General features: G+C 37.2%; 1 protein-coding gene across 8 annotated transcripts in view; it reads right to left on the reverse strand.

Moving 5' to 3' along the window:
* The window catches only part of RASGEF1C (RasGEF domain family member 1C), a 186,953-nt gene that overhangs the window by 13,103 nt on the left and 153,057 nt on the right, over positions 1-20,793 (reverse strand). For all 8 annotated transcript variants that reach the window (XM_031953806.1, XM_031953807.1, XM_031953805.1 and 5 more), the window contains 6 exons: positions 18,513-18,587; positions 13,004-13,099; positions 12,567-12,669; positions 12,385-12,464; positions 12,150-12,245; positions 1,861-1,956 (listed from right to left, as the gene is read on the reverse strand). In XM_031953806.1, coding sequence (XP_031809666.1) covers positions 1,861-1,956; positions 12,150-12,245; positions 12,385-12,464; positions 12,567-12,669; positions 13,004-13,099; positions 18,513-18,587 — 546 coding nt within the window. The remainder of the gene's footprint in view (positions 1-1,860; positions 1,957-12,149; positions 12,246-12,384; positions 12,465-12,566; positions 12,670-13,003; positions 13,100-18,512; positions 18,588-20,793) is intronic.

The following is a 20,793-nucleotide window of genomic DNA, read 5'->3' on the forward strand; positions in this document are numbered from 1 at the left end:
GGTTGTGGTGCTAATATTCTAATGGGGGAGAAGAAACACATATCCTTTCAGATCCTCAATATCTTCAAAAGATACTGAAGGAATTAAACAAGAAAAATATAGAATCTGGGGATAGATTGGTTTGGTTCTGAGGGTCTGAAGAAGAAAAAGAATATACAATAATGAAGAAAAAAGGAAAAAAAGGATAGAACTTAATATTTCTCATAACAGGAAAGTACAAAAAAAGAGTCTACAAAAACAGATGGGGATTGGGCATCAGATGAACCTCTTGGGTTAAACAAAGAGATATTGAATATATTCACATGCACAAACATATATATATATATATATATATATATATATATATATACACACACACACACACTATACACACATACATACGTGTACATGCACAGAGTTTGGTGTTGAAATCAAATTAATAGGGAAGCAAGGGTGGGGTTGGTAATGTTAAAAGGGGAGATATATTAGGGAAGAAATAGTCACAAGAAAAACAATTTTTTGATCCTGAAATGGAGCAAGAGGAGGGATCAAAAGAAGGGAAAAAAGACAGGAATCTAATGGATTGCCAATTAATTAGGGAATGACTGAACAAATTGTATATGAATGTAACGGAATATTAGTATGCTGTAAGAAATAACAAAAGACACTTTTTTTTAAAGCAAATCCTGGGTAGTATGAACTAATGTAGAGTAAAGCACAAAGAACTGGGAGAACAATTCATGACAACTAATATTTACATAGTACTTACTATATGCTATACACTGTGCTAAGTGTTTTACATTATTATCTTATGATCTCATTTGATTCTCACAACAATAGGTAGATGTTATTATCCTCATTTTACAGATGGGGAAATGGAGGTAAAAAGAAATGGAGTGGCTAGCTTAGAGTTACCCAGCTAGTAAATATCTAGGGTTGAATTTGAACTAAATTGCAAAGAAAAATAACATTGAAAAATTTAAGAATTCTGATCAATGCAATGACTGAGCATGTCTCCAGAGAACTTGTGGTGATTCATATTATCTGATTTGTAACAAAGAGATGAAGGATTTAAGGCACAGGAACAGACACATATTTTTAGACATGGACACTATGGAATCATTTGTTTGCCTATGCTTCTTTGTTATAAGGGATTTTTTTATTTTCTTTGGAGGGGTTTTTAAATTGGGGGAAGGTTTATTGGGAGAAGATAAGTAGCAATAGTAAAGTTGGGCATAAAGAAGAGGGCATAAAACATTTTTAAGTGTATAGAAGAAAACAAAACAAAGCTTGAAGAAAGTCTAAATAAGATAGTTTTGAAAGTACTTTGTGCTATTTCTTATACATTCTCTTTTTTAAAAAATGAAGCAGCATATAAGGTGATCTTTGATTTATATAAAATTCCTTTTTATGTTCTATTATGCATATAAAAAGGTTCTTTTGGGGGTATTTAAGTTCAATATAAAATTATCAAACTCCTGATGAACTGTATGTGATTACCAAAGTTCATTTTCTAATACGGACTGGCTTCCCCTTACCTAGCTGTATATTCTCAGTAGCTAAACTGATTTGGAATAAATAATTTAATATCTTTGAGTCTGTTTTCTCATAAAAATTTGAATGACCTTGCACTAATATGTATTGATTTTCTTCCTATTCAGTATACACTTATGCAGGTACTTATTGTTTCCCTTGATAGAATGGAAGCTTCTTGAGAGCACAGAATCATTCTTTGTAGTTGTAGCCCACAGTGCCAGGTATACAGTAGGCACTTAACAAATGTTGGTGACTTGATTGCTTTGTGGAATTGATGGAAACTGAGATGTTGAGCACTGGGTAGAGTGCCATAGACAGAGAGGTAGGAGAAGTTTTCAATCTTACTTCAAAATTGACGTGTCCATTTGGAAGGCGATTGGCACATCCTTCATTCAAAAAGTATATGTCTTTGATTAGCAGACTGAAGAAAGGAATGACTATCTGCAAAGCAAAGGACAAAGGAGTTAGTTTTACTTGGAATTTTCCATAAGAAGGAGAGTCAGCTAAGAGAAAAAAAGTTATTGAAACTTTTCTATCTCTTGAAACAGAAGTAAAATAAGCAGCTGTCAAAGTTCATTTGCTCTTACAAATGCTGCAACAATGATAATCATGCCTTGTGTATAGCACTTCAGAATTTATAAATCACCTTCCATCCATCATCTCAGTAGCTCCTCATAGTGACCTTAGCTTAAGAACTACTACAAACCTTTTAGAGCCTGAAAAAATACAGGAAAGTCAACCAAGGACTAGTTCCAAAGAACCCCCCCAAAAATCTTAAAGAAAATGTTATCTTTAGTTCCAGATCCTTTCTTCCCTCCCATCTTCCCCACCTAATGAGAAGGCAAAAAGTGGAATACCTATCGTACATATGAAATCATGCAAAACATTTCCACATTAGTCATGTTGTAGGGGAGAAAAGAAAGAAAAATAAAGAGGAAAAAGTATGCTTCAGTTTGTACTAAGTTCCCTCTCTGGAGGTAGATGGCATTTTTTCCTTTGGAATTGTACCAATCAGAATTGCTAAGTTTTCCCACAATTGATTATCATTACAATATTGTTGCTACTGTGTGTAATTTTCTCCTGGTTCTGCTCATTTCACTTTGTATTAATTTATATAAATCTAATAGGTTTTTCTCACACTATTCTACTCATCATTTCTTGTAATATAATAGTATTCCATCATAATCATATACCACCATTTGTTCAGCCATTCTCCACTGGTAGGCATCCCCTTAGTTTCCAATTCTTTACCACTACAAAAAAGAACTGCTATAAATATTTAAATCTACTTTTTATGAAAATTCAGTTGGTATGAGGGAAAGAGAGACCCAGAGATCAAGTGGGCCCACTTTACTATGTAGGAGAACTCATCTGGAGCATGGTAATAGGTGGGCAATGTTTTGATTTATATCTGGAAGTTTTCTACTGTAACAATTATTCCTACTAAGTATATGCTAAGCTTAGCTGTTTCTGTGCTGCTGAATGAGCAGAAGTGGTATCAACGCCCTCTTAATTTTGCTCCCCTCTAGCAAAGGTCCAGTTACCCAACCCTAGTTACAGTTCTATCCAGATTACCATCTTTATCTGACTGTGAAGAAACCGAATCTTAGAGAAGGGAAACTGATAAATTTTATACAGTTTAGTTAGTGACGAAGCTAGCACTTGGAAAAAAGTTTCAGGGGGAAAAATACCCCTGAGGCAACTGGGGTTAAGTGACTTGCCCATACAGCTAGGACCTGTTAAGTATCTGAGATCAAATTTGAACTCAGGTCCTCCTGACTTCAGGGCTGGTGGTGCTCTATCCACTACCCTACCTAGCTGCCCCAAGGTTTTCTGAGTCTTAATGAATGAATTGTCAACAATGACAAAATTTCTGGGAGTTTCTTCCACCTTATCACTGGTTCTAGGGAATATGTTCAAGAAATAAGCAAAAAAGTTACATAATTTCAATGCAGTGTTTGTGAATTCATTTATCTTTAGTCCACATCCTCTGAATAGGAATTTGCTCAGGGAATTTTGTCCTGGGTATTCAGGGACCCAACATTTAAAATTTGAAGGGATCACAGAGATCATCTAATTCAACTCTTTCATTTCTATCAATGGCCTGGAGTAGTAGAATGGATGAATTTTGTTGCTGAGTTATTTCATTCATGAACTATTCATGATCCTATTTGGAGTTTTCTTAGCAGAAATACTGCAGCATTTCAGAAATACTATAGTATAATGCTTCTTCAGCTCATTTTACAGGTAAGGAAACTGAGGCAAAAGGGTTAAGTGACTTGCTCAGGATCACACAGCTAGTAGTTGAAGCTAGATTTGAATTCAGGAAGATGAGACTTTATCCACTGAGCCACTAGCTGCCCAATGATATTAATCATTTATTATGTGTAGAAAAATAAGACAGATATCAGTCTTAGGGAGCCCACATTCTAACGAGTGAGACAATCCATCTGGAAAGTTTCAGCTGTAAGTTAGAAGGAAAAATTCTATGGTCCTTAGTGTACAGGGGCAAAATAGATGCTAATATCTCATTTTTGACTGCATTATTTAAAGTCACTGTTGCCAGGGCTCTTGGGGACTTGTTAAATGACTTGGCTAAGATGGATCACACGGGAAGTAAGTGACTGGGATTTTTACACAGATCCTCTGACCTTTAATCCAGTATACTTGTCACTATAAGAACCCAGCACTCCATACAGTCTCCCTAACTCAAGTCAGCTGGAGTATCTACTTACAGCTGGTACTAGATCATCCTCTGGGACTGCAGCACAAGTCAAATTCTGCAAGCTAGAGAAGGCCCAGGCAGGTCTGCACTGCTGCCCACAATAAATGGGGAATTGCATATCTACCTTCTAGCCTACTATAGTGAGAATAGCTCAATGTATGTATCAGCAGGGAGAATAAAATGCACCTCTGTAGACTCAGGTAAGAGTGCACTGGAGATTCTGGAGGCCAGAAGGAGAGGCGGCCATCACAGATTGGCAATCAAGATTTGTAGAACCCAGACTGAGTGTGTACAAGCTCTGGAGTCAGACATTGTTGTTCTTGAATCATTTCTTGAGTCATGTCCGACTTTTCATGATCCCATTTGGGATTTTCTTGGCAAAGCCACTGGAGTGGTGGTTTGCCATTTGCTTTTCCAGCTCATTTTACAGATGAGGAAACTGAGGCAAACAGGATTAAGTGATTTGTCCAGGGTCACACAGTTAGAATCTAGGTCAGATTTGAACTCAGGAAGTCACGTGAGTCTTTCTGACTTTAAGCCCTACAGTCTATCCATTGTGTCACCTAGTTGCTCTTAGATTCAAATATTGCCTCCTTAGGTAATCACTTGTGTAACTTTGGGCATAACATCTAATTTCCCTGGGCCTTACTTTTCTCAAGTGTAAATTGATGGTGATAAAGTTTTTATATAGTATTTTTTTAGTTTGATAAGCACTTCACATATATTATCACAATGCTGTGACATAGGTACTAATATTATTACCATTTTACAGATGAGGAAACTAAGGCTGAGAGAGATTAATTTCCTCTTTTTACAGATAAGGATGGAGGCCCCAAATAGAGAAAGGGAATATTTACGTTCAAACAGAGGCTTGTTTGGAGGGGCCAGGAAATGCAGAGAAGAGAGAGAATCAATGAATGATATTGGGTCAGACAAGAAAGATTTGCCATTTGCCAGCACATCATAAATTGGAAATTATGCTGGGATTTAAGAGAGACGGTTGGATTTCTAGGCAGAAGCAGGAAGCAGCTAGGTGGCACAGTAGTTAGAGCCTCAGGCCTGGAGTCACAAAAACTTATCTTCTGGAGTTCAAATCTGGCCTCAGACCCTTCCTAGCTGTGTGACCCTGGCCAAGTCACTTATCTCTGTTTGCCTTAGTTTCTGTAAAATGAGCTGAAGAAGGAAATAACAAATCACTCCAGGATCTTTGTCAAGAAAAATCCCAAATGGGTTTGTGAAGATTAGGACATGACTGAGCCATAACAGCAACGGCAAAAGATTTCAAAGATCTGGTTTTGAATCCTAATTCTGCCATCCTGCATGATCTCAGAGAAGTCACCTGACCTCTTTGGATCTCAGTTTTTTTAAGTGTAAAAGGGTAGGGTTAGACTAGATGACCTTTAAGCTCCTTCTCAGACCTATATCTATGATCCTAAGATCTTGCTCTAATCCTTAGTTTCCAAATCTAGATGTCTTGGTGACCTTGTACCTCTAATAATCTACAATCTGACTGCAGGCAGGCTTAATGAATAGTCAGTTAGAAGAAGTACTCAGCATGTTGCCATAGTAAGAGGGTCATTCGACACTTGAATGGTTCCAATTAAACTCCCACATTAGGAAACAGTGGCTGGGCCCCTGCACTTGAACTTGGAGAATGAAGTGATATCTATAGCAGCCTCTACCCAGACTTATTCTTCCCCTGACAGCCTCCTTCTAAACCATGTTTTAAAATTCGGTGCATGTTTAGGGCCCTTGCTAGTCTGCTCATGTGCTCCTTTAAAAGCATGGCCCATCCGCATGTCAAATTAACTAATCAATTAGAGTCTTAAGTTATTCATCTCACAGGTTCTGCTCTGAAAAGCTACCCTGGGCTTTATCTCAATCTTTTGTGTGAAGCTCTTTAAAAAAAAAAAAAATCATTCAAATCCCAAATTCAACAGGCTGAGTAATTTAAAGCTGCATTTATTCAGGGATCTCAATAGCTATAAAAATTATCATTCTGAGATGTATACATTTGTTTGGTGGAGCTGAACTGTTAGAATTAGCATTTTCTTGAAATTCTAATTCAAAAGTCTGGTGATCTCTAAAGTAAATGATAAATGATGGGAAATTTCTCCCTCCCTCAAAACAAACAAACAAATGAAAACCAAATTTCTCTGGGGTCAAGCATGGTCTTTATAATTTCACAAGGTGTAGTTTAGATTTTGTGATGGTTGTTCTTTGTTGTATATTGTTCACATTATTGTAGTTATCTTCTATATTATGTTCTTGATTCTGCTTCCTTCACTTTGAATCAGTCCATATAAGTCTTTCCAAACTTCTCTGTGATAAGGTTTAGATTTGAGGTACCCAAATGAAATTCGAGTTTCTGGTGGTCAGGGAGTTAAATAAGGTCTAGTGGCAGGTTTGGGGTACAGGGTAAGTTTGGCTCCCCTACAACTTCTCAGGATCGGTGCAAGGGTAGGGAGTTCTGGGAACTCCCTTCTGGCGGCACAAGATCCTCTGTAAAGGAATTTACAGACTCGAAAACCTAGATTGATAAAGAGGGGATTAAAAATAAGGTTAAAATCTGGTTAAGGAAATAGGTGAGGGTAAAGAGAAGAAGGCACTGGAAAAGAGTATTCCAGTGGGCAGAAGCTCCTTGGAGTGCCAAGCATGGTGCTGGCATGTTTGGAACCTCTACAAAGAGAGGATTTTAGTTTGGCTCTTTTTTATAAAGAGATTTAGCTAAAGGGGGCCCGTGGGTGGAGTCCCAAGTTGGCTCAGATCCGGTGGGGGCTGGGACAAGCCCGCATCTCCTATTGGAATTCAAAGGGATGCTTTTGACCAGTATTTGTGAATCAAAGGTGCAGGCTTCCTGAACTGATAATGCATCTGCCAGGAGGGGCTGGGAGTAATCTGAATCACAAATCAATCTGAAAGGATCACAAAGCAGTTTCTCAAAGGGAACACAAGCCTTTCTGCAGTCATCATATATGTGGTTTCTTATAGCACAATAAGGTCACAAAGGTGGGGTAATGGACAGAATTCCTGGGCCTAAAGTCAGGAAGCCTCATTTTCTATGTTCCAATCTGTCCTCAGACATTTCCTAGTTGTGTGACTCTGGGCAAGTTACTTTTTGCAGAATCTCTGCATCAAAATACATAGACATTTTAGTTATTTTATATGATTAATTCCAAAATGCATTTTAAATGGTTGAATTGATTCACAACTTCACTGACAATATACCATCATACTTTCCTTCTTACAAGTCCTCCAACACTGACTACTCCCACCTTCATCTACATTTATATACAATGGGACAAAAGAGAAATACCAACACAAACAATTTAGCTCTACACTCTGTCCCTCTAGTGGAACATATTACCAAGTCTTTATCATTCTTTTAATGACTCAGATAACTGTACTTGCCTTAGACAGAATCACAGAATCATAGGGGATCACAGAAGCCTTCTAGTTCAATTCATTCCAATTATAGATCCCCTCCCAGGATAATACACCAAATAGGATTTATACAAGAAATGCAGGGCTGGTTCAATATTTAAAAAAACCTATTAGCATAGTTTACTATGTCAATAACCAAATTAACAAAAATCATATGATTATTTCAATAGATGCAGAAAAAACATTCGACAAAATCCAACATCCATTCCTATTAAAAACACTAGAGATTATCAGAATAAATGGAGTTGTTCTTAAAATGATCAACAGCATCTATTTAAAACCATCAGCAAGCATCAGATGTAATGGAGATAAACTAGAACCATTCCCAATAAGATCGGGGTGAAGCAAGGTTGCCCATTGTCACCATTACTATTCAATACTGTATTAGAAATGTTAGCTTTGGCAGTAAGAGAAGAAAAAGAAATTAAAGGAATTAGAATAGGTAAGGAGAAAACCAAATTATCACTCTTTGCAGATGATATGACTGTATACTTAGAGAATCCTAGAGAATCAACTAAAAAACTATTAGGAGCAATTCATAACTTTAGCAAAGTTGCAGGATACAAAATAAATCCACATATATCATCAGCATTTTTATATATTACCAACAAAGTCCAACAGCAAGAGAAACAAAGAGAAATTCCATTTAAAATAACTGCTGATAATAGAAAATATTTGGGAATCTATCTGCCAAGGGAAAGTTAGGAACTATATGAGCATATACAAAACACTTTCCACATAAATAAAGTCAGATCTAACCAATTGGAAAAATATTAAGTGCTCTTGGACAGGTCAAGTGGATATAATAAAGATGACAATACTACCTAAACTAATCTATTTATTTAGTGCTATATCAATCAGACTTCCAAAAAACTATTTTAATGACCTAGAAAAAATAACAACAAAATTCATCTGGAAGAACAAAAGGTCAAGATTTTCAAGGGAACTAATGAAAAAAAAAAATCAAATGAAGGTGGCCTCACCTCGCTGTATCAGATTTAAAACTATATTATAAAGCAGTGGTTACCAAAACCATTTGGTATTGGTTAAGAAATACACTAGTTGATTAGTGGAATAGGTTAGGTTCACAGGTCAAAATGGTCAATAATTATAATAATCTAGTGTTTGACAAAACTAAAGTCCCCAGCTTTTGGGATAAGAACTCACTGTTTGACAAAAACGGCTGGGAAAATTGGAAATTTGTATGGCAGAAACTAGGCATTTACCCACACTTAACACCATACACCAAGATAAGGTCAAAATGATTCATGATCTAGGCATAAAGAATGAAATTATAAATAAATTAGAAGAATATAGGATAGTTTACCTCTCAGACCTGTGGAGGAGGAAGGAATTTGTGACCAAAGAAGAACTAGAGATCATTATTGATCACAAAATAGAAAATTTTGATTATATCAAGTTGAAAAGTTTTTGTACAAACAAAACTAATGCAGACAAGATTAGAAGGAAAGCAATAAACCAGGAAAGTATTTTTACAGTCAAAGGTTCTGATAAAGGCCTCATTTCCAAAATATATAGAGAATTGACTCTAATTTATAAGAAATCAAGGTTATTTTTATAGGTTATTTTTACTTTATTTCTAAATCCAATTTTTCTTGTGCAGCAAAATAATATTTATACATATATATTTAACATATACTTTAACATATTTAAATGTATTAGTCTACCTGTCATATAGTGTAGGGGGTGGGGGGAAGGAGGGGAAAAGTTGGAACAGAAGGTTTTGCAAGGGTCAATGCTGAAAAATTGCTTATGCATATGTCTTATAAATAAAAAGCTATAATAACAAAAAAAAACTGTAGATAACATAAAATATTTGGGAGTCTACCTGCCAAAGCAAAGTCAAGAACTATATGAACACAATTACAAAACACTTTCCACACAAATAAAGTCAGATCTAATCTCTTGGAAAAATATCAAGTGCTCATAGGTAGGCCAAGCTAATATAATAAAAATGACAATACTACCTAAATTAATCTATTTATTATTTTTGTTGTTGTTCAGCCGAATTAGGGGGCAGCTAGGTGGTGCCACAGTGCCTAAAGTCAGAAAAACTACTCTTCCTCAGAAAAACTACTCTTTCTGAGTTCAAATCCAGCCCTAGTCACTTACTAATTGTGTGACCCTATGCTAGTCACTTAACGCTGTTTGACTCAATTACCTCATCTGTAAAGTGAGATGGAGAAGGAAATGGCAAGCCATTTTAGGATCTATTTTTCTATATTTTAAAAATATCAAGTACAGCATGCAGTGTCATATAAGGGGGTCACAAAGAATCAGATACAACTGAACAACAACTGAGATTAGAGAAAAGAAACATTTATTGTGTGTCAGGAACTATGCTAAGCGCTTTATAATTATTATTTCATTTGAACTTCACAACAATCCTAGGGGGTAGATGCTATTGTGATCCCTGTTTTATAATTGAGTGTAATTTTATAATTTAGGAAACTAATCCGGACAAAGGTTAACTAAATTTTAAGGTTGCACAAATTTCAGAGGCTGGAATTTGAACTCAGGTTTTTCTGATCCCAGAACTCTACTGTGCTATACAGCTACTTCCATGCTATGTATGAGTTTCTGTCTAACTGAGAAATTTGGTTAAAAAATATGTGACTGTTTTCCTGAGTCAGGGTGACTTACTCCTAAGTCATGTAATTTTGTGGTATATTGGTATATATCCTGAGTCAAGTAATGTTGTGATATATTGGAAAACACCCTGGAATCAGTCAGGACAATGGGACCTAGGACTGGCTTCTCTAAGCTGGACAAACTATTGGGTCTCAGTTTCCCCATCTGCAAAATGAGATAGAGAAGGTTCCTTTCATCCCTAAATCAACAGTCACATCAAGTAGAACTTACTGTCTCCTGGGATGTCTCATTCTATTTGGGGGGCAGCTGTAAGCATCAGGAAGTTTTTCTCAACATTGAGCCAAATTTTTCTTTTTCTCCCACTTCTTCATGTGGCCCTCTATGGTAATCTAGGACATTTCTCACTTTTCTTCCTCTAGAGAGCCCTTCAAACACTTGAAAAAAATTGTGAAATCTCTCCTTCCCCTAAGTCTTCTCTTTTCCAAGTTAAACTGCCCCATTCTCAATACTTAACTGACATGGCTTCAAGTGACTCTGAGGAGAGCAAAGGGATGGAAAAGAAGGCCTTTCAGAACCTCCAGCCCAGCAGCCTCTGCTCCTAGACTGTTAGGATCAGCCATGGCTGCTCCAGGTGTCTGGGGGGAGGAAGAGATGCATGTTTTCAGAAAAAAGTGGGTCACAGGGTAGACAAGTGAAGCCCATTCGTGAACCACTCAAGAGGAAAAATTGAAATTCTGGCCCCAGATCACTTCTGACAGTTAAAGACCAGCTGGTACTAAACGAGGCTGTAAACAAATTTGCTGAGCGAGGAGACTCCTAACTCACTGGGTATGAGGTCGCCTGAAGCGGAGGTTCAGAATTTCCACAGGGGTTTTGTCCTATTATCTTTTCAAGGGGGAGAAATGAGACCACACACTTCACTGCAGATTTTCTTCTGCCATGATAGGTATCAAATGGGAAAGTGACAAACATCCCTAGAAGCATGGTGTTACGCAAAGGGAAGGACTCTGCTACATAGAGACAGAATCAGTTTAAAATGGGAGGAAATCACACTAAGTTCCAATTCCTCTCTACTCCTTCTGCCTCAGTGAGACCACGAGGGGAAACTGAGAAGGCAAATCCAATAAATCATCTGCAGGTAGTATCAGTCAATTTAGCCTCAGTCTCAGACTTATAGCTTCTCTGGAGGGACTAAGCTAGAATTGTCAATTCTGGTGACTTGATCCGGATTAATTAGAGTTCATGTAGAAGGATCATAGATTTAAAGCTAGATCTTAAAGGTGGAGTCATACTCCTGCCACACTACTAGTAAATGTCAGGGGCAGGATGCAAACCTGTTTTTTCCCTGATTCAAGTAATGACTCTACACATATTGTCATTAAGATTTACAGAGCACTTTCTTTAGAACAATTCTCTTAAATAGGTTCTGCGGGTCTGAGTCTCCTGATTTTTCAATATGGGAAACTGATGCTGAGAAAAGTGAAGTGAGAATGTTTCTGTGGATTTGATGGGAGAGCTTGGTTTGACTCAAGGCTTGGCCATGTATTACTCTCTGACTCTAGGCAAGCGATTTTCTCTTCCCTTGGGCCTCAGTTTCCTAATCTGTAGGTGAGGAGATGGGACTAGATAATCTCTAAAGTTTCCTTCAAATGTAAGTTCTGTGATTCTATAGGCTTTCTCAGTCACCCAGATAGTAAGTGTCAGAACTGAGAATCAAAGACAGGTCTCCGAATTCCAAAACCAGGGCTGTCCCCATTTTCCTTTACATGGAAATCCAGCTGCCCAGCACTTGCCACAGATCTTTATTTGCTTCAGGGCCCATGGATACAGTTCAGTCCTCCTTCACACTTACCTTCTCTCTGTTACTGTGGGCAGTGAGAGATCGATGGGCTGCCCCTCTCAGTGCTGTCCGGTAGTTATAGAAATTGCCTGTGGGATCCATCTGGTGCTGGAAAAGAAACCAAAAAACACCCCATTTACTCCAGAAACATGCCTGAGTGGCTGGGTTTGCTGATAGTGTAAAAAGGTATTCCTGAAAGTATATTCTTTAAAGTATAATCAGGAAGCAGTGGTTCCTTTCTGTTTACCTCAAGGATGAAAAACTTGGCTGTTTTCACTTTGGACCATGTCTTCTTTAGTCTGGAGACAGGGCTCATGTTCATGCCCGCTGGAAGAGAGACATGAGGGGGAGAAGAAAGGATGGCTCAGTTGCCTGCCTCCTCTTCCTCACCCCCCAGGGCAAGTGCCAAGTTTAGAGGCAGCTACTCACAGATGATTGCCATCAGTGAATTGAAATTCCCAATGTTGAAGCACTCCCGAGCCACATCGATGAAAAACTCAATCACTTGTGCCCTCTGCTTCTTTTTGGCTGGCTGAGGAGAAGCAAAGACAGGAGCATCTACTATTCAGCCTCTCTGGTCCTATTTTCTTATTTGTAAAGCAAGGAGATGGAGCTCTAAAGTCTTTTCAATGAATCTGGGACTCCTATGGATCTTAACTGAGATAATGGTTCATTGAACACTGTCAGGCAGAGCTGGCGGATTCTGTATGCCTTCTGCTATGGTCACATTAGGCTTCTGGGGGCTGTTTGCTTACTGATGCAAAACCTGGTTTCTGGGTTTGCTTATTCCTGGACCCTCAGGGGCTAAGTGGGACAGGGGTGAGGGTGGGGTGGGTTTCCTCCAGTGGTAGGGACAATTTGCTCACCATGCAGATTTCCGTGGCCACAAGGTAACATAGACGGTTGAACCATTTCACATAAGCTTCGAGGTTATTTGTTTTGTTCTGTTCACTGAAACAAGACTAGAAAGAAGATGTATGTATTATTTTGAAATGCTGGCATTGCTTAAAAAAGAGACAGCAAGAAATATAATAATAGTTCAATTAGATTTAATTTTGAAGGTGTGATGAGGGGGCCCACTGCAGAGAAGAGTTTTGATGTAGGTAAAATGAGTTGGAAGTGGGGAAGGAGGAGGAGGAGGAAGAGGATGAGGAAGAGATGCAGGAACTGAGAAGTTGATTGGGCTACAGTAAGCATTCATTCATTCAATAAGCTTTTACTAAGCACCTGTTTTCCCCTGGGCTAGACACTGGATATAAGACAAAAAAACAAAACAAAACAAAACAAAAAAAACCTGAAACAGCCCTTGATGAGAAAGTTTATGTTTAATTACAGCACAACAGAAGTATTTCTAATTTTATGCTCATTCCTGTTAAATCTAAGCCACCATGAAGGCTTGATTGCATGAATCTAAATTCAATCTTAACCCAAACCTCCCAACTCCATTTTCTCTCCTCTTCTCTCCTAGTTTCTTTTTTTTTTTCAATGTAAATATAGGACTTCATTCTACTACTAGGACTTTCATCTTTCCCTTAAACCTATTTGGGTCTTTAAACTAGAATTGTTCTGCTTAACCTAAGAAGGCCAAAGAAGCAGCAAAAGATGGAAAATGCAGAGGAGGCAAATGTCTGAATATCAGAGGAAAAACAACAAAACCACCACACCACAACAATAATGTCTTCCTTTGCAAACTACTTAAAGATAGAATGGGCTGCCTTGGTAGAGGTGGGGTTCCCTCACTGGAGATCATAGTCTGGATGATCACTTGTTGGGATGCTTGTTTAGAAATAGGTTGGACTTAATTACTATCAAGATTCTCTCTAACTGATTTTATTATTTCACTTTATCCTTCCAAGTCTTTGACTTGGCAGAAACTTTGCTTCCCTTAGGGAATGACACATTCTTGTCCTGTGGAGACCACACCTTCTCTCAAGTACCCTGACTCTGTTTTACCTCCCCTACATCTCTTGCATCCAACTCTTTCTTTTTACCCACATAACTACTACTCAGTTCAGCCCTTTTACTCTAGACTATCAAAACCCCCTCCTACTGCTGCCAAATTTAATTTTCCACAAACACAGATTTGACTATCTCTACTCAATCAACTCTGGTGGCTCCCTACTACCTTTAGGACAAAATATAAACCACTTTGTTTAGCTTTTAACATATACAACCTAGCTCCAAATTATCTTTTTAGCCTCAATGGATGCTGCTCTCCCTCTTATACTCTGGAATCCATCTGAAAGAGTTTTTTCTCTGTTCCTTATATATAAATCATTTCTCATTTCTGTGCCTTTTCACTAGCCATCCCACGTGCCCATAATTTATTCCTTCCTTACCCCGGCTTCATAAAGACCATCTCTTCCTTTAAGACACACTTCAAACATCAATATTAAACTTTTTCTGATTTCCCCAAATGCTAGTGCCACCCAAATGACTTTGTATTTAATGATTTTGTATTTATTCATTTTACATTTATTTAGCATAAACTCATATATATAGTTTATTTAGCATATACTCATATATAGTTATATTTATTGATTATATACTCATATACAAATATAGTTATATTTATTTGGTATATACTCATATCTTATATTTGCATTTGCCTATTGTCTCTTCCATTAGAATGCAAGTTCTTTGACATTTTCCTTGTTTTTTTTTTTTCTTTTGCTCTTAATATTTGTATCCCCACCACTTAGGCACAGTGCCTTGGCAGAAATTAATAATACTTGTTGATTGACTGGTTGTCTATACATGAAATTACCTCCCTCATCATTCCTTACCTCTGAGAACTTTAGTTTTGGCTTTGATCATTTTCTGACTATAGTTTCTTCTCACCTGCTACCTCTCACATTTTTGTTCCACCAAATACTACTGTTTTTTTCTTTGCTGCATCTATAGGACTGATTGCTTCTTGGCCATTTCTACTGTCCTGCTATTCTTGTCTATGAGTTTTACTCTTTACTCGAGTTACTGAAAGTAACTGCTCTCCCTGTGTCCAGTCTTTCCTCCTTCAGTAATGTCAGCATGTTCCTGTCAAGTTACTTTTTGTCTAAAATGCCATGTTGTTCAAATCCTTGCTTTATTTGATGACTAATTCACTGAAAAAACATTTACTGGGTACCTAACTCCCTGCAAGGCTTTGTGTTACTGGATAAGAAGAATACTCTGATAATAAAGATAGAATGTTTACACTTTAAAAATTTATAATTAAAAAGGGGAGATAAGAAAAGAATACAAATAGATAATAAGTCCTATTATGATAATCACATCAGAGAGAAACCTCTATGCCAGTCATTTTTTCTTAAAGCTTTAAAATTCAGGATCCTTTTAGACTCCTAAAAATTATTGAAGACTTCAAAGAGCTTTTGTCTATTTCAGTTAATAGCTATTGAAATTTGTCATATCAGAAAATTTCATTTAAAAAATTTTAATTCATTAAAATAGTAAACCTATTATATTGGATAAATAACATTTTAATGAAAATAACTACATTTTTTAAAACAAAAAAATTAATAAGATAAAAAGTATTGTGTTTACCTGTTTTTGTAAATCTTTTTAATGTTGACTTAGGTTCAACAAGAATAGTATAAAGTCAGAGATACTTCTGTACTAGAAGTTAACCAGATTCTCCTATTTCCTACATTAAATCTGTTGCAATACATTGTTTAAATTGAAGTCTATGAAGAAAATCCAGTCTCACACAGATAATGTTGTCGGAAAGGGGAGGAATATTTTAATAAACAAAGAATATCTTAAAGTATTTTTGACCTTGAGGATCCTCTGAAAGGGTCTCAGGAACTCCTAGGAGTCCACGAACCAAACTTTGAGAACATGGAGACAGGGGAATAGAAAAATGATAGGAAGGAGGCAATAGAATGCATCGGATATCTTCAAAACTGTCAAATTATCCACTTTGATTGAAACAGTTCAGTGAATGAGGAAAAGTAATGAAAAATAAGACCTGAAAGGTAGGTTAAGGCTATACTGTAGAGGACTCCCAGGTGAAGGGGTTTTGAACTTTCTAGGATATAAAATAATGAGCCATTGAAGGTTATGATACTCTGCAACATAGCAAATCTATAACCAATCTGTATTTATACATTGAATGAAGAAAAAGATAGGAGAATCTGCTTGTCTTCTAGTACAGAAGTATCTCTGACTTTATACTCATTCCTGTTATATCAAGCCAACATAAAAAAGAGTTGCAAAAATAGTAAAACAATGTTACTTAGCTAAGTATTTTTATTTGGGGAAATATGGTCATTTTTCATAAAAATATGTTATATAGGCAAAATAATGGGTTTTAATGATTTTAATGAATTAATTAAATTTTCAAATGAGCATTTTAAATTTCAAATGTGGCACAGTGGTAAAGATTAGTTAAAATCTGACTTCAGATACTTAATAGCCAATGTGACACTGGGCAAATTACTTAACTTCTGCTGCCTCAGTGGTGAGGATAAAATGAGATATTATTTGTTAAAGCGTACTTCAAACCTTAAAGCAGTGTACAAATACTAGTTATTACTATTAGTACTATTAGTAGTAGTATTTTTATTCTCAGGTGGTGAGCTCCATAAGGTCACAAAGATCACCATGATTTAGTCATCTTTGTATCACTCCCTGGTGACCAACACAGGGTCCTGGATGTAATAAGAACTTAGGAAACATTTCCTGAGTGAATGAACAGATGAATTCATTTTAATGTCTAAGGCTTTTAGTAGGCCTTCATCCTTTTTTATATTTATATGTATTTTAAAGTAGCCACTAGAGGGCAATCGTGTATATAAACTATTCCATTTAAAGTGAAATAGATTTTCTTTTTCAAGAATATCAGGGTTAAGGGCAGCTTGGGGGAATTGCAGGATCAATGAGATAAAAGCCTAAAAGGTCTTAAAAATCATCTGGTCCAACCTCAACATTTCATCGATGAGGAAACTGAGACCCACTTTCAGCAGTCTCTGTTATACCACAGAACACTGGTCTGGAAGGGCTCCCAGAGGATCTAATGTAAGCCTCTCAGTTGGGAAACTGAGGCCCAAAGTGAGGAGAGGACTGGTCCAAAGTCCCACATCCAGGTGTCAGGGAGGGTATGGAGAACTAGACCTGGAGAAAGGAAGATCTGGGTTTGAATCGTATGGGCAGGAAGAGCCAGGTTGCCTATAATTGTGCCTGAAGGTCTTTATGCATTGACATGAAGCTTCTGCTCTGATTCTATCTCCACTTCCTCGTCCTACCCCAAACAATCCACTTGTCTGTGGGTCAGAAACTCAGCCGGACTTTTAGCTAGCATAGTATTTATATTATGCTTTGAGATTTGCAAAGGACTTTGCTACCTTATCACATTTGATTCTCACAACTCCAGAGGTAGGTGCTTTGATAATCCCCATTTCACAGATGAGAAAAATAAGACTAAGAGAGAGTAACCGACTTATCTATGGCTCCACAGCAAGCATATGTTTAATATGGAATTCAAACTTAGGGCTTCTGACTCTTAAGTCCAATGCCCTAACCTCAGAACTCCCTTGCTGCCTACGAGATAGAGTATCAGAGCTGGAAAGGCCCTCGTAAATTACCTACTATATCACTCCTTTGTTTTACAGCTCTGAAAATTGAGACAAATTTTCTCAAAGTGCATTTAAGACAAAGGGCATACAATAATGAAATGCAGACTAAAATCCAGGTGTCTTAATGCCTAGATAGTCTGAGGCTATTTTCATTGCAACATACCTGAAATATAGAACCTTGGACACATAGACATGGAGGTCATTGGCCCTAGGATGCCATGCTTTTAAGGAATAAGTTGAAGTGATGGTTCCAAAGTTCTTTTCTTAGAACGGGATTTATTAAACTTTTTTATATCACGGAACCTTTGGCATAAACTTATGGTTCTCTTCTCAGATCAATATTATTAAGTGCCTAAAACAAACTTCATGGGATTACAAAAGAAACCAAACAAAATAAAGCATAATGATAATAATAATAATTAGCATTTATATAGCCTATACTATGTGCCAGGAACTTTGCAAATATTATTCCATTTGATCTTCTCAATAGGCCCTGGAAGCAGGTGCTATCTCATTTCCATATTACAAATGATGAAACTAAGGCAGTTAAGTGACACAGCTAGTTAGTATTTATAGCCAGATTTGAACTCAGATTTTCCTGAATCTGGACCCAGTGCTCTATCTACTGATTCATCAAGATCGTTATCGAAATATTAAAAAAAGATAAATTTTATAAACACCAAGTTTAAAACCCCTTGTTTTAAAAACTGCCTTGTACACAATGCAGATACTACATGTCAGTTTATCTGTCTCTCTCTGGGGCGGGAGAGGAGAAACAGGAAGGAAGGAATGCCCTCCTTACCTTTGTACTGTCCAAAGAATCTTTATGCACAAAAGCTTGGACAAATTCTTCAGGTCCAATGTGACTCAGTCTTTCCTGAAAAGAAAGGGAGAAAAAGAGAAGTCTCAGGACTTATACAGCCAAGGGAATTGATACTGACGCCACTGTCTGACTCAGAAACCTGTGTGGAGGCCACATGTCCCCATCAGCATCCTTTCAACTTCCTGTGTCCAGTCCATCAGTCTGGAAACAGGAGATAAAGAAAGCCTCTCATTGATCTTCCTGGATTGGCCCAAGTCTCATTTACCATAGACTGGGGGTGGGGTAGGGTGGGAAGGAGCAGCTTCTGTTCCCAAGCAGCTGCCTGACCACATTTGCATCACCCTTCTACCCAAACAGACACAGACAGGTTTCTGAGTTGACCAAGGCAGTCATCACTTTAGCAAACCTGTTACTTCATCATCACCATTAACAAAAACCACAGACATTTATAGAATACTTCCATATTTAGGCCATCTCATACTGGAGTGGAGGTTGAATGAACTAGGGGAGGAGAATAGCAGAGGTTGAGTTGACCTATACCAGAAATGCAACCACAAGACTTCTAAGTGTGGCCAAAAAAAGTAAAAATATAATTGGGAACTATTTTTTTTCTTTTTTTTTTTTATTAAATAACTTTTTATTGACAGAACCCATGCCAGGGTAATTTTTTACATTATCCCTTGCACTCACTTCTGTTCCGATTTTTCCCCTCCCTCCCCTCCACCCTCTCCCCAAGATGGCAAGCAGTCCTATACATGTTAAATAGATTACAGTAGATCTTGGATACAATATATGTGTGCAGAACTGAACAGTTTTCTTGTTGCTCAGGGAAAATTGGATTTAGAAAGTATAAATAACCTGGGAAGAAGAACAAAAATGCAAGCAGTTTACATTTATTTCCTAGTGTTCTTTCTTTGGGTGTAGCTGCTTCTGTCCATCCTTGATCAATTGAAACTAAGTTAGATCTTGTCTTTGTTGAAGAAATCCACTTCCTTCAGAATACATCCTCATATAGTATCGTTGTTGAGGTATATAATGATTTCCTGGTTCTGCTCATTTCGCTCAGCATCAGTTCATGTAAGTCTTGCCAATCCTCTCTGTATTCGTCCTACTGGTCATTTCTTACAGAACAATAATATTCCATAACATTCATATACCACAATTTACTCAACCATTCTCCAATTGATGGGCATCCATTCATTTTCCAGCTTCTGGCCACTACAAACAGGGCTGCCACAAACATTTTGGCACATACAGGTCCCTTTCCCTTTTTTAGTATCTCTTTGGGGTATAAGCCCAGTAGAGACACTGCTGGATCAAAGGATATGTACAGTTTGATAACTTTTTGGGCATAGTTCCAAATTGCTCTCCAGAATTTAATCCAGAATCCAGAATGGATGTATTCACAATTCCACCAACAATGTATCAGTGTCCCTGTTTTCCCACATCCCCTCCAACATTCTGCATTATCTTTCCCTGTCATTTTGGCCAATCTGACAGGTGTATAGTGGTATCTCAGAGTTGTCTTAATTTGCATTTCTCCGATCAATAGTGATTTGGAACACTCTTTCATATGAGTAGTAATAGTTTTTAATTTCATCATCTGAAAATTGTCTGTTCATATCCTTTGACCATTTATCAATTGGAGAATGGCTTGATTTCTTATAAATTAGAGTCAATTCTCTATATATTTTGGAAATGAGTCCTTTATCAGAATCTTTGACTATAAAAATGTTTAATTGGGAACTATTTTAGCAAAATAAATTTAAAAACACAATGAAACATAAGTAATATTACAGTTTAAAATTAAGTCACTGTGTAACCAACAGAGATCCTTATGTACAGATTTGTGACTGCTTTTCTATTTGCGTTTTGATACCACTGGCCTAGAGGGGACCTCTCTGGGATGAGCCAATTAGACCAGCTCAACCTCCATGACACATGCTATCTCATTTGAGTCTCATAGAACTCTTGTGTGGTAGGTCCCCTTTGGGGTAACAATGGTATTATTATCCCCATTTTACAGATTAAGATTAGACTCGTTCATTTCAATCAATGAACATTTACTTATTGTTGATGTTCAATCATGTCCAAGTCTTTGTGATCCCATTTGGCGTTTTCTTGGAAAAGATACTATATTGGGTTTTGCCCTTTCCTTCTCCAGCTCATTTTACAGATGAGGAAATTGAGGCAAACAGGATTAAAAGACTTTGCTCAGAGTCACTCTGCTGGTAGGTATCTGAGGCAAGATTTGAATTTA

Source organism: Sarcophilus harrisii, chromosome 2, assembly GCF_902635505.1.
Source record: "Sarcophilus harrisii chromosome 2, mSarHar1.11, whole genome shotgun sequence".
Classification (NCBI taxonomy): Eukaryota; Metazoa; Chordata; class Mammalia; order Dasyuromorphia; family Dasyuridae; genus Sarcophilus; species Sarcophilus harrisii.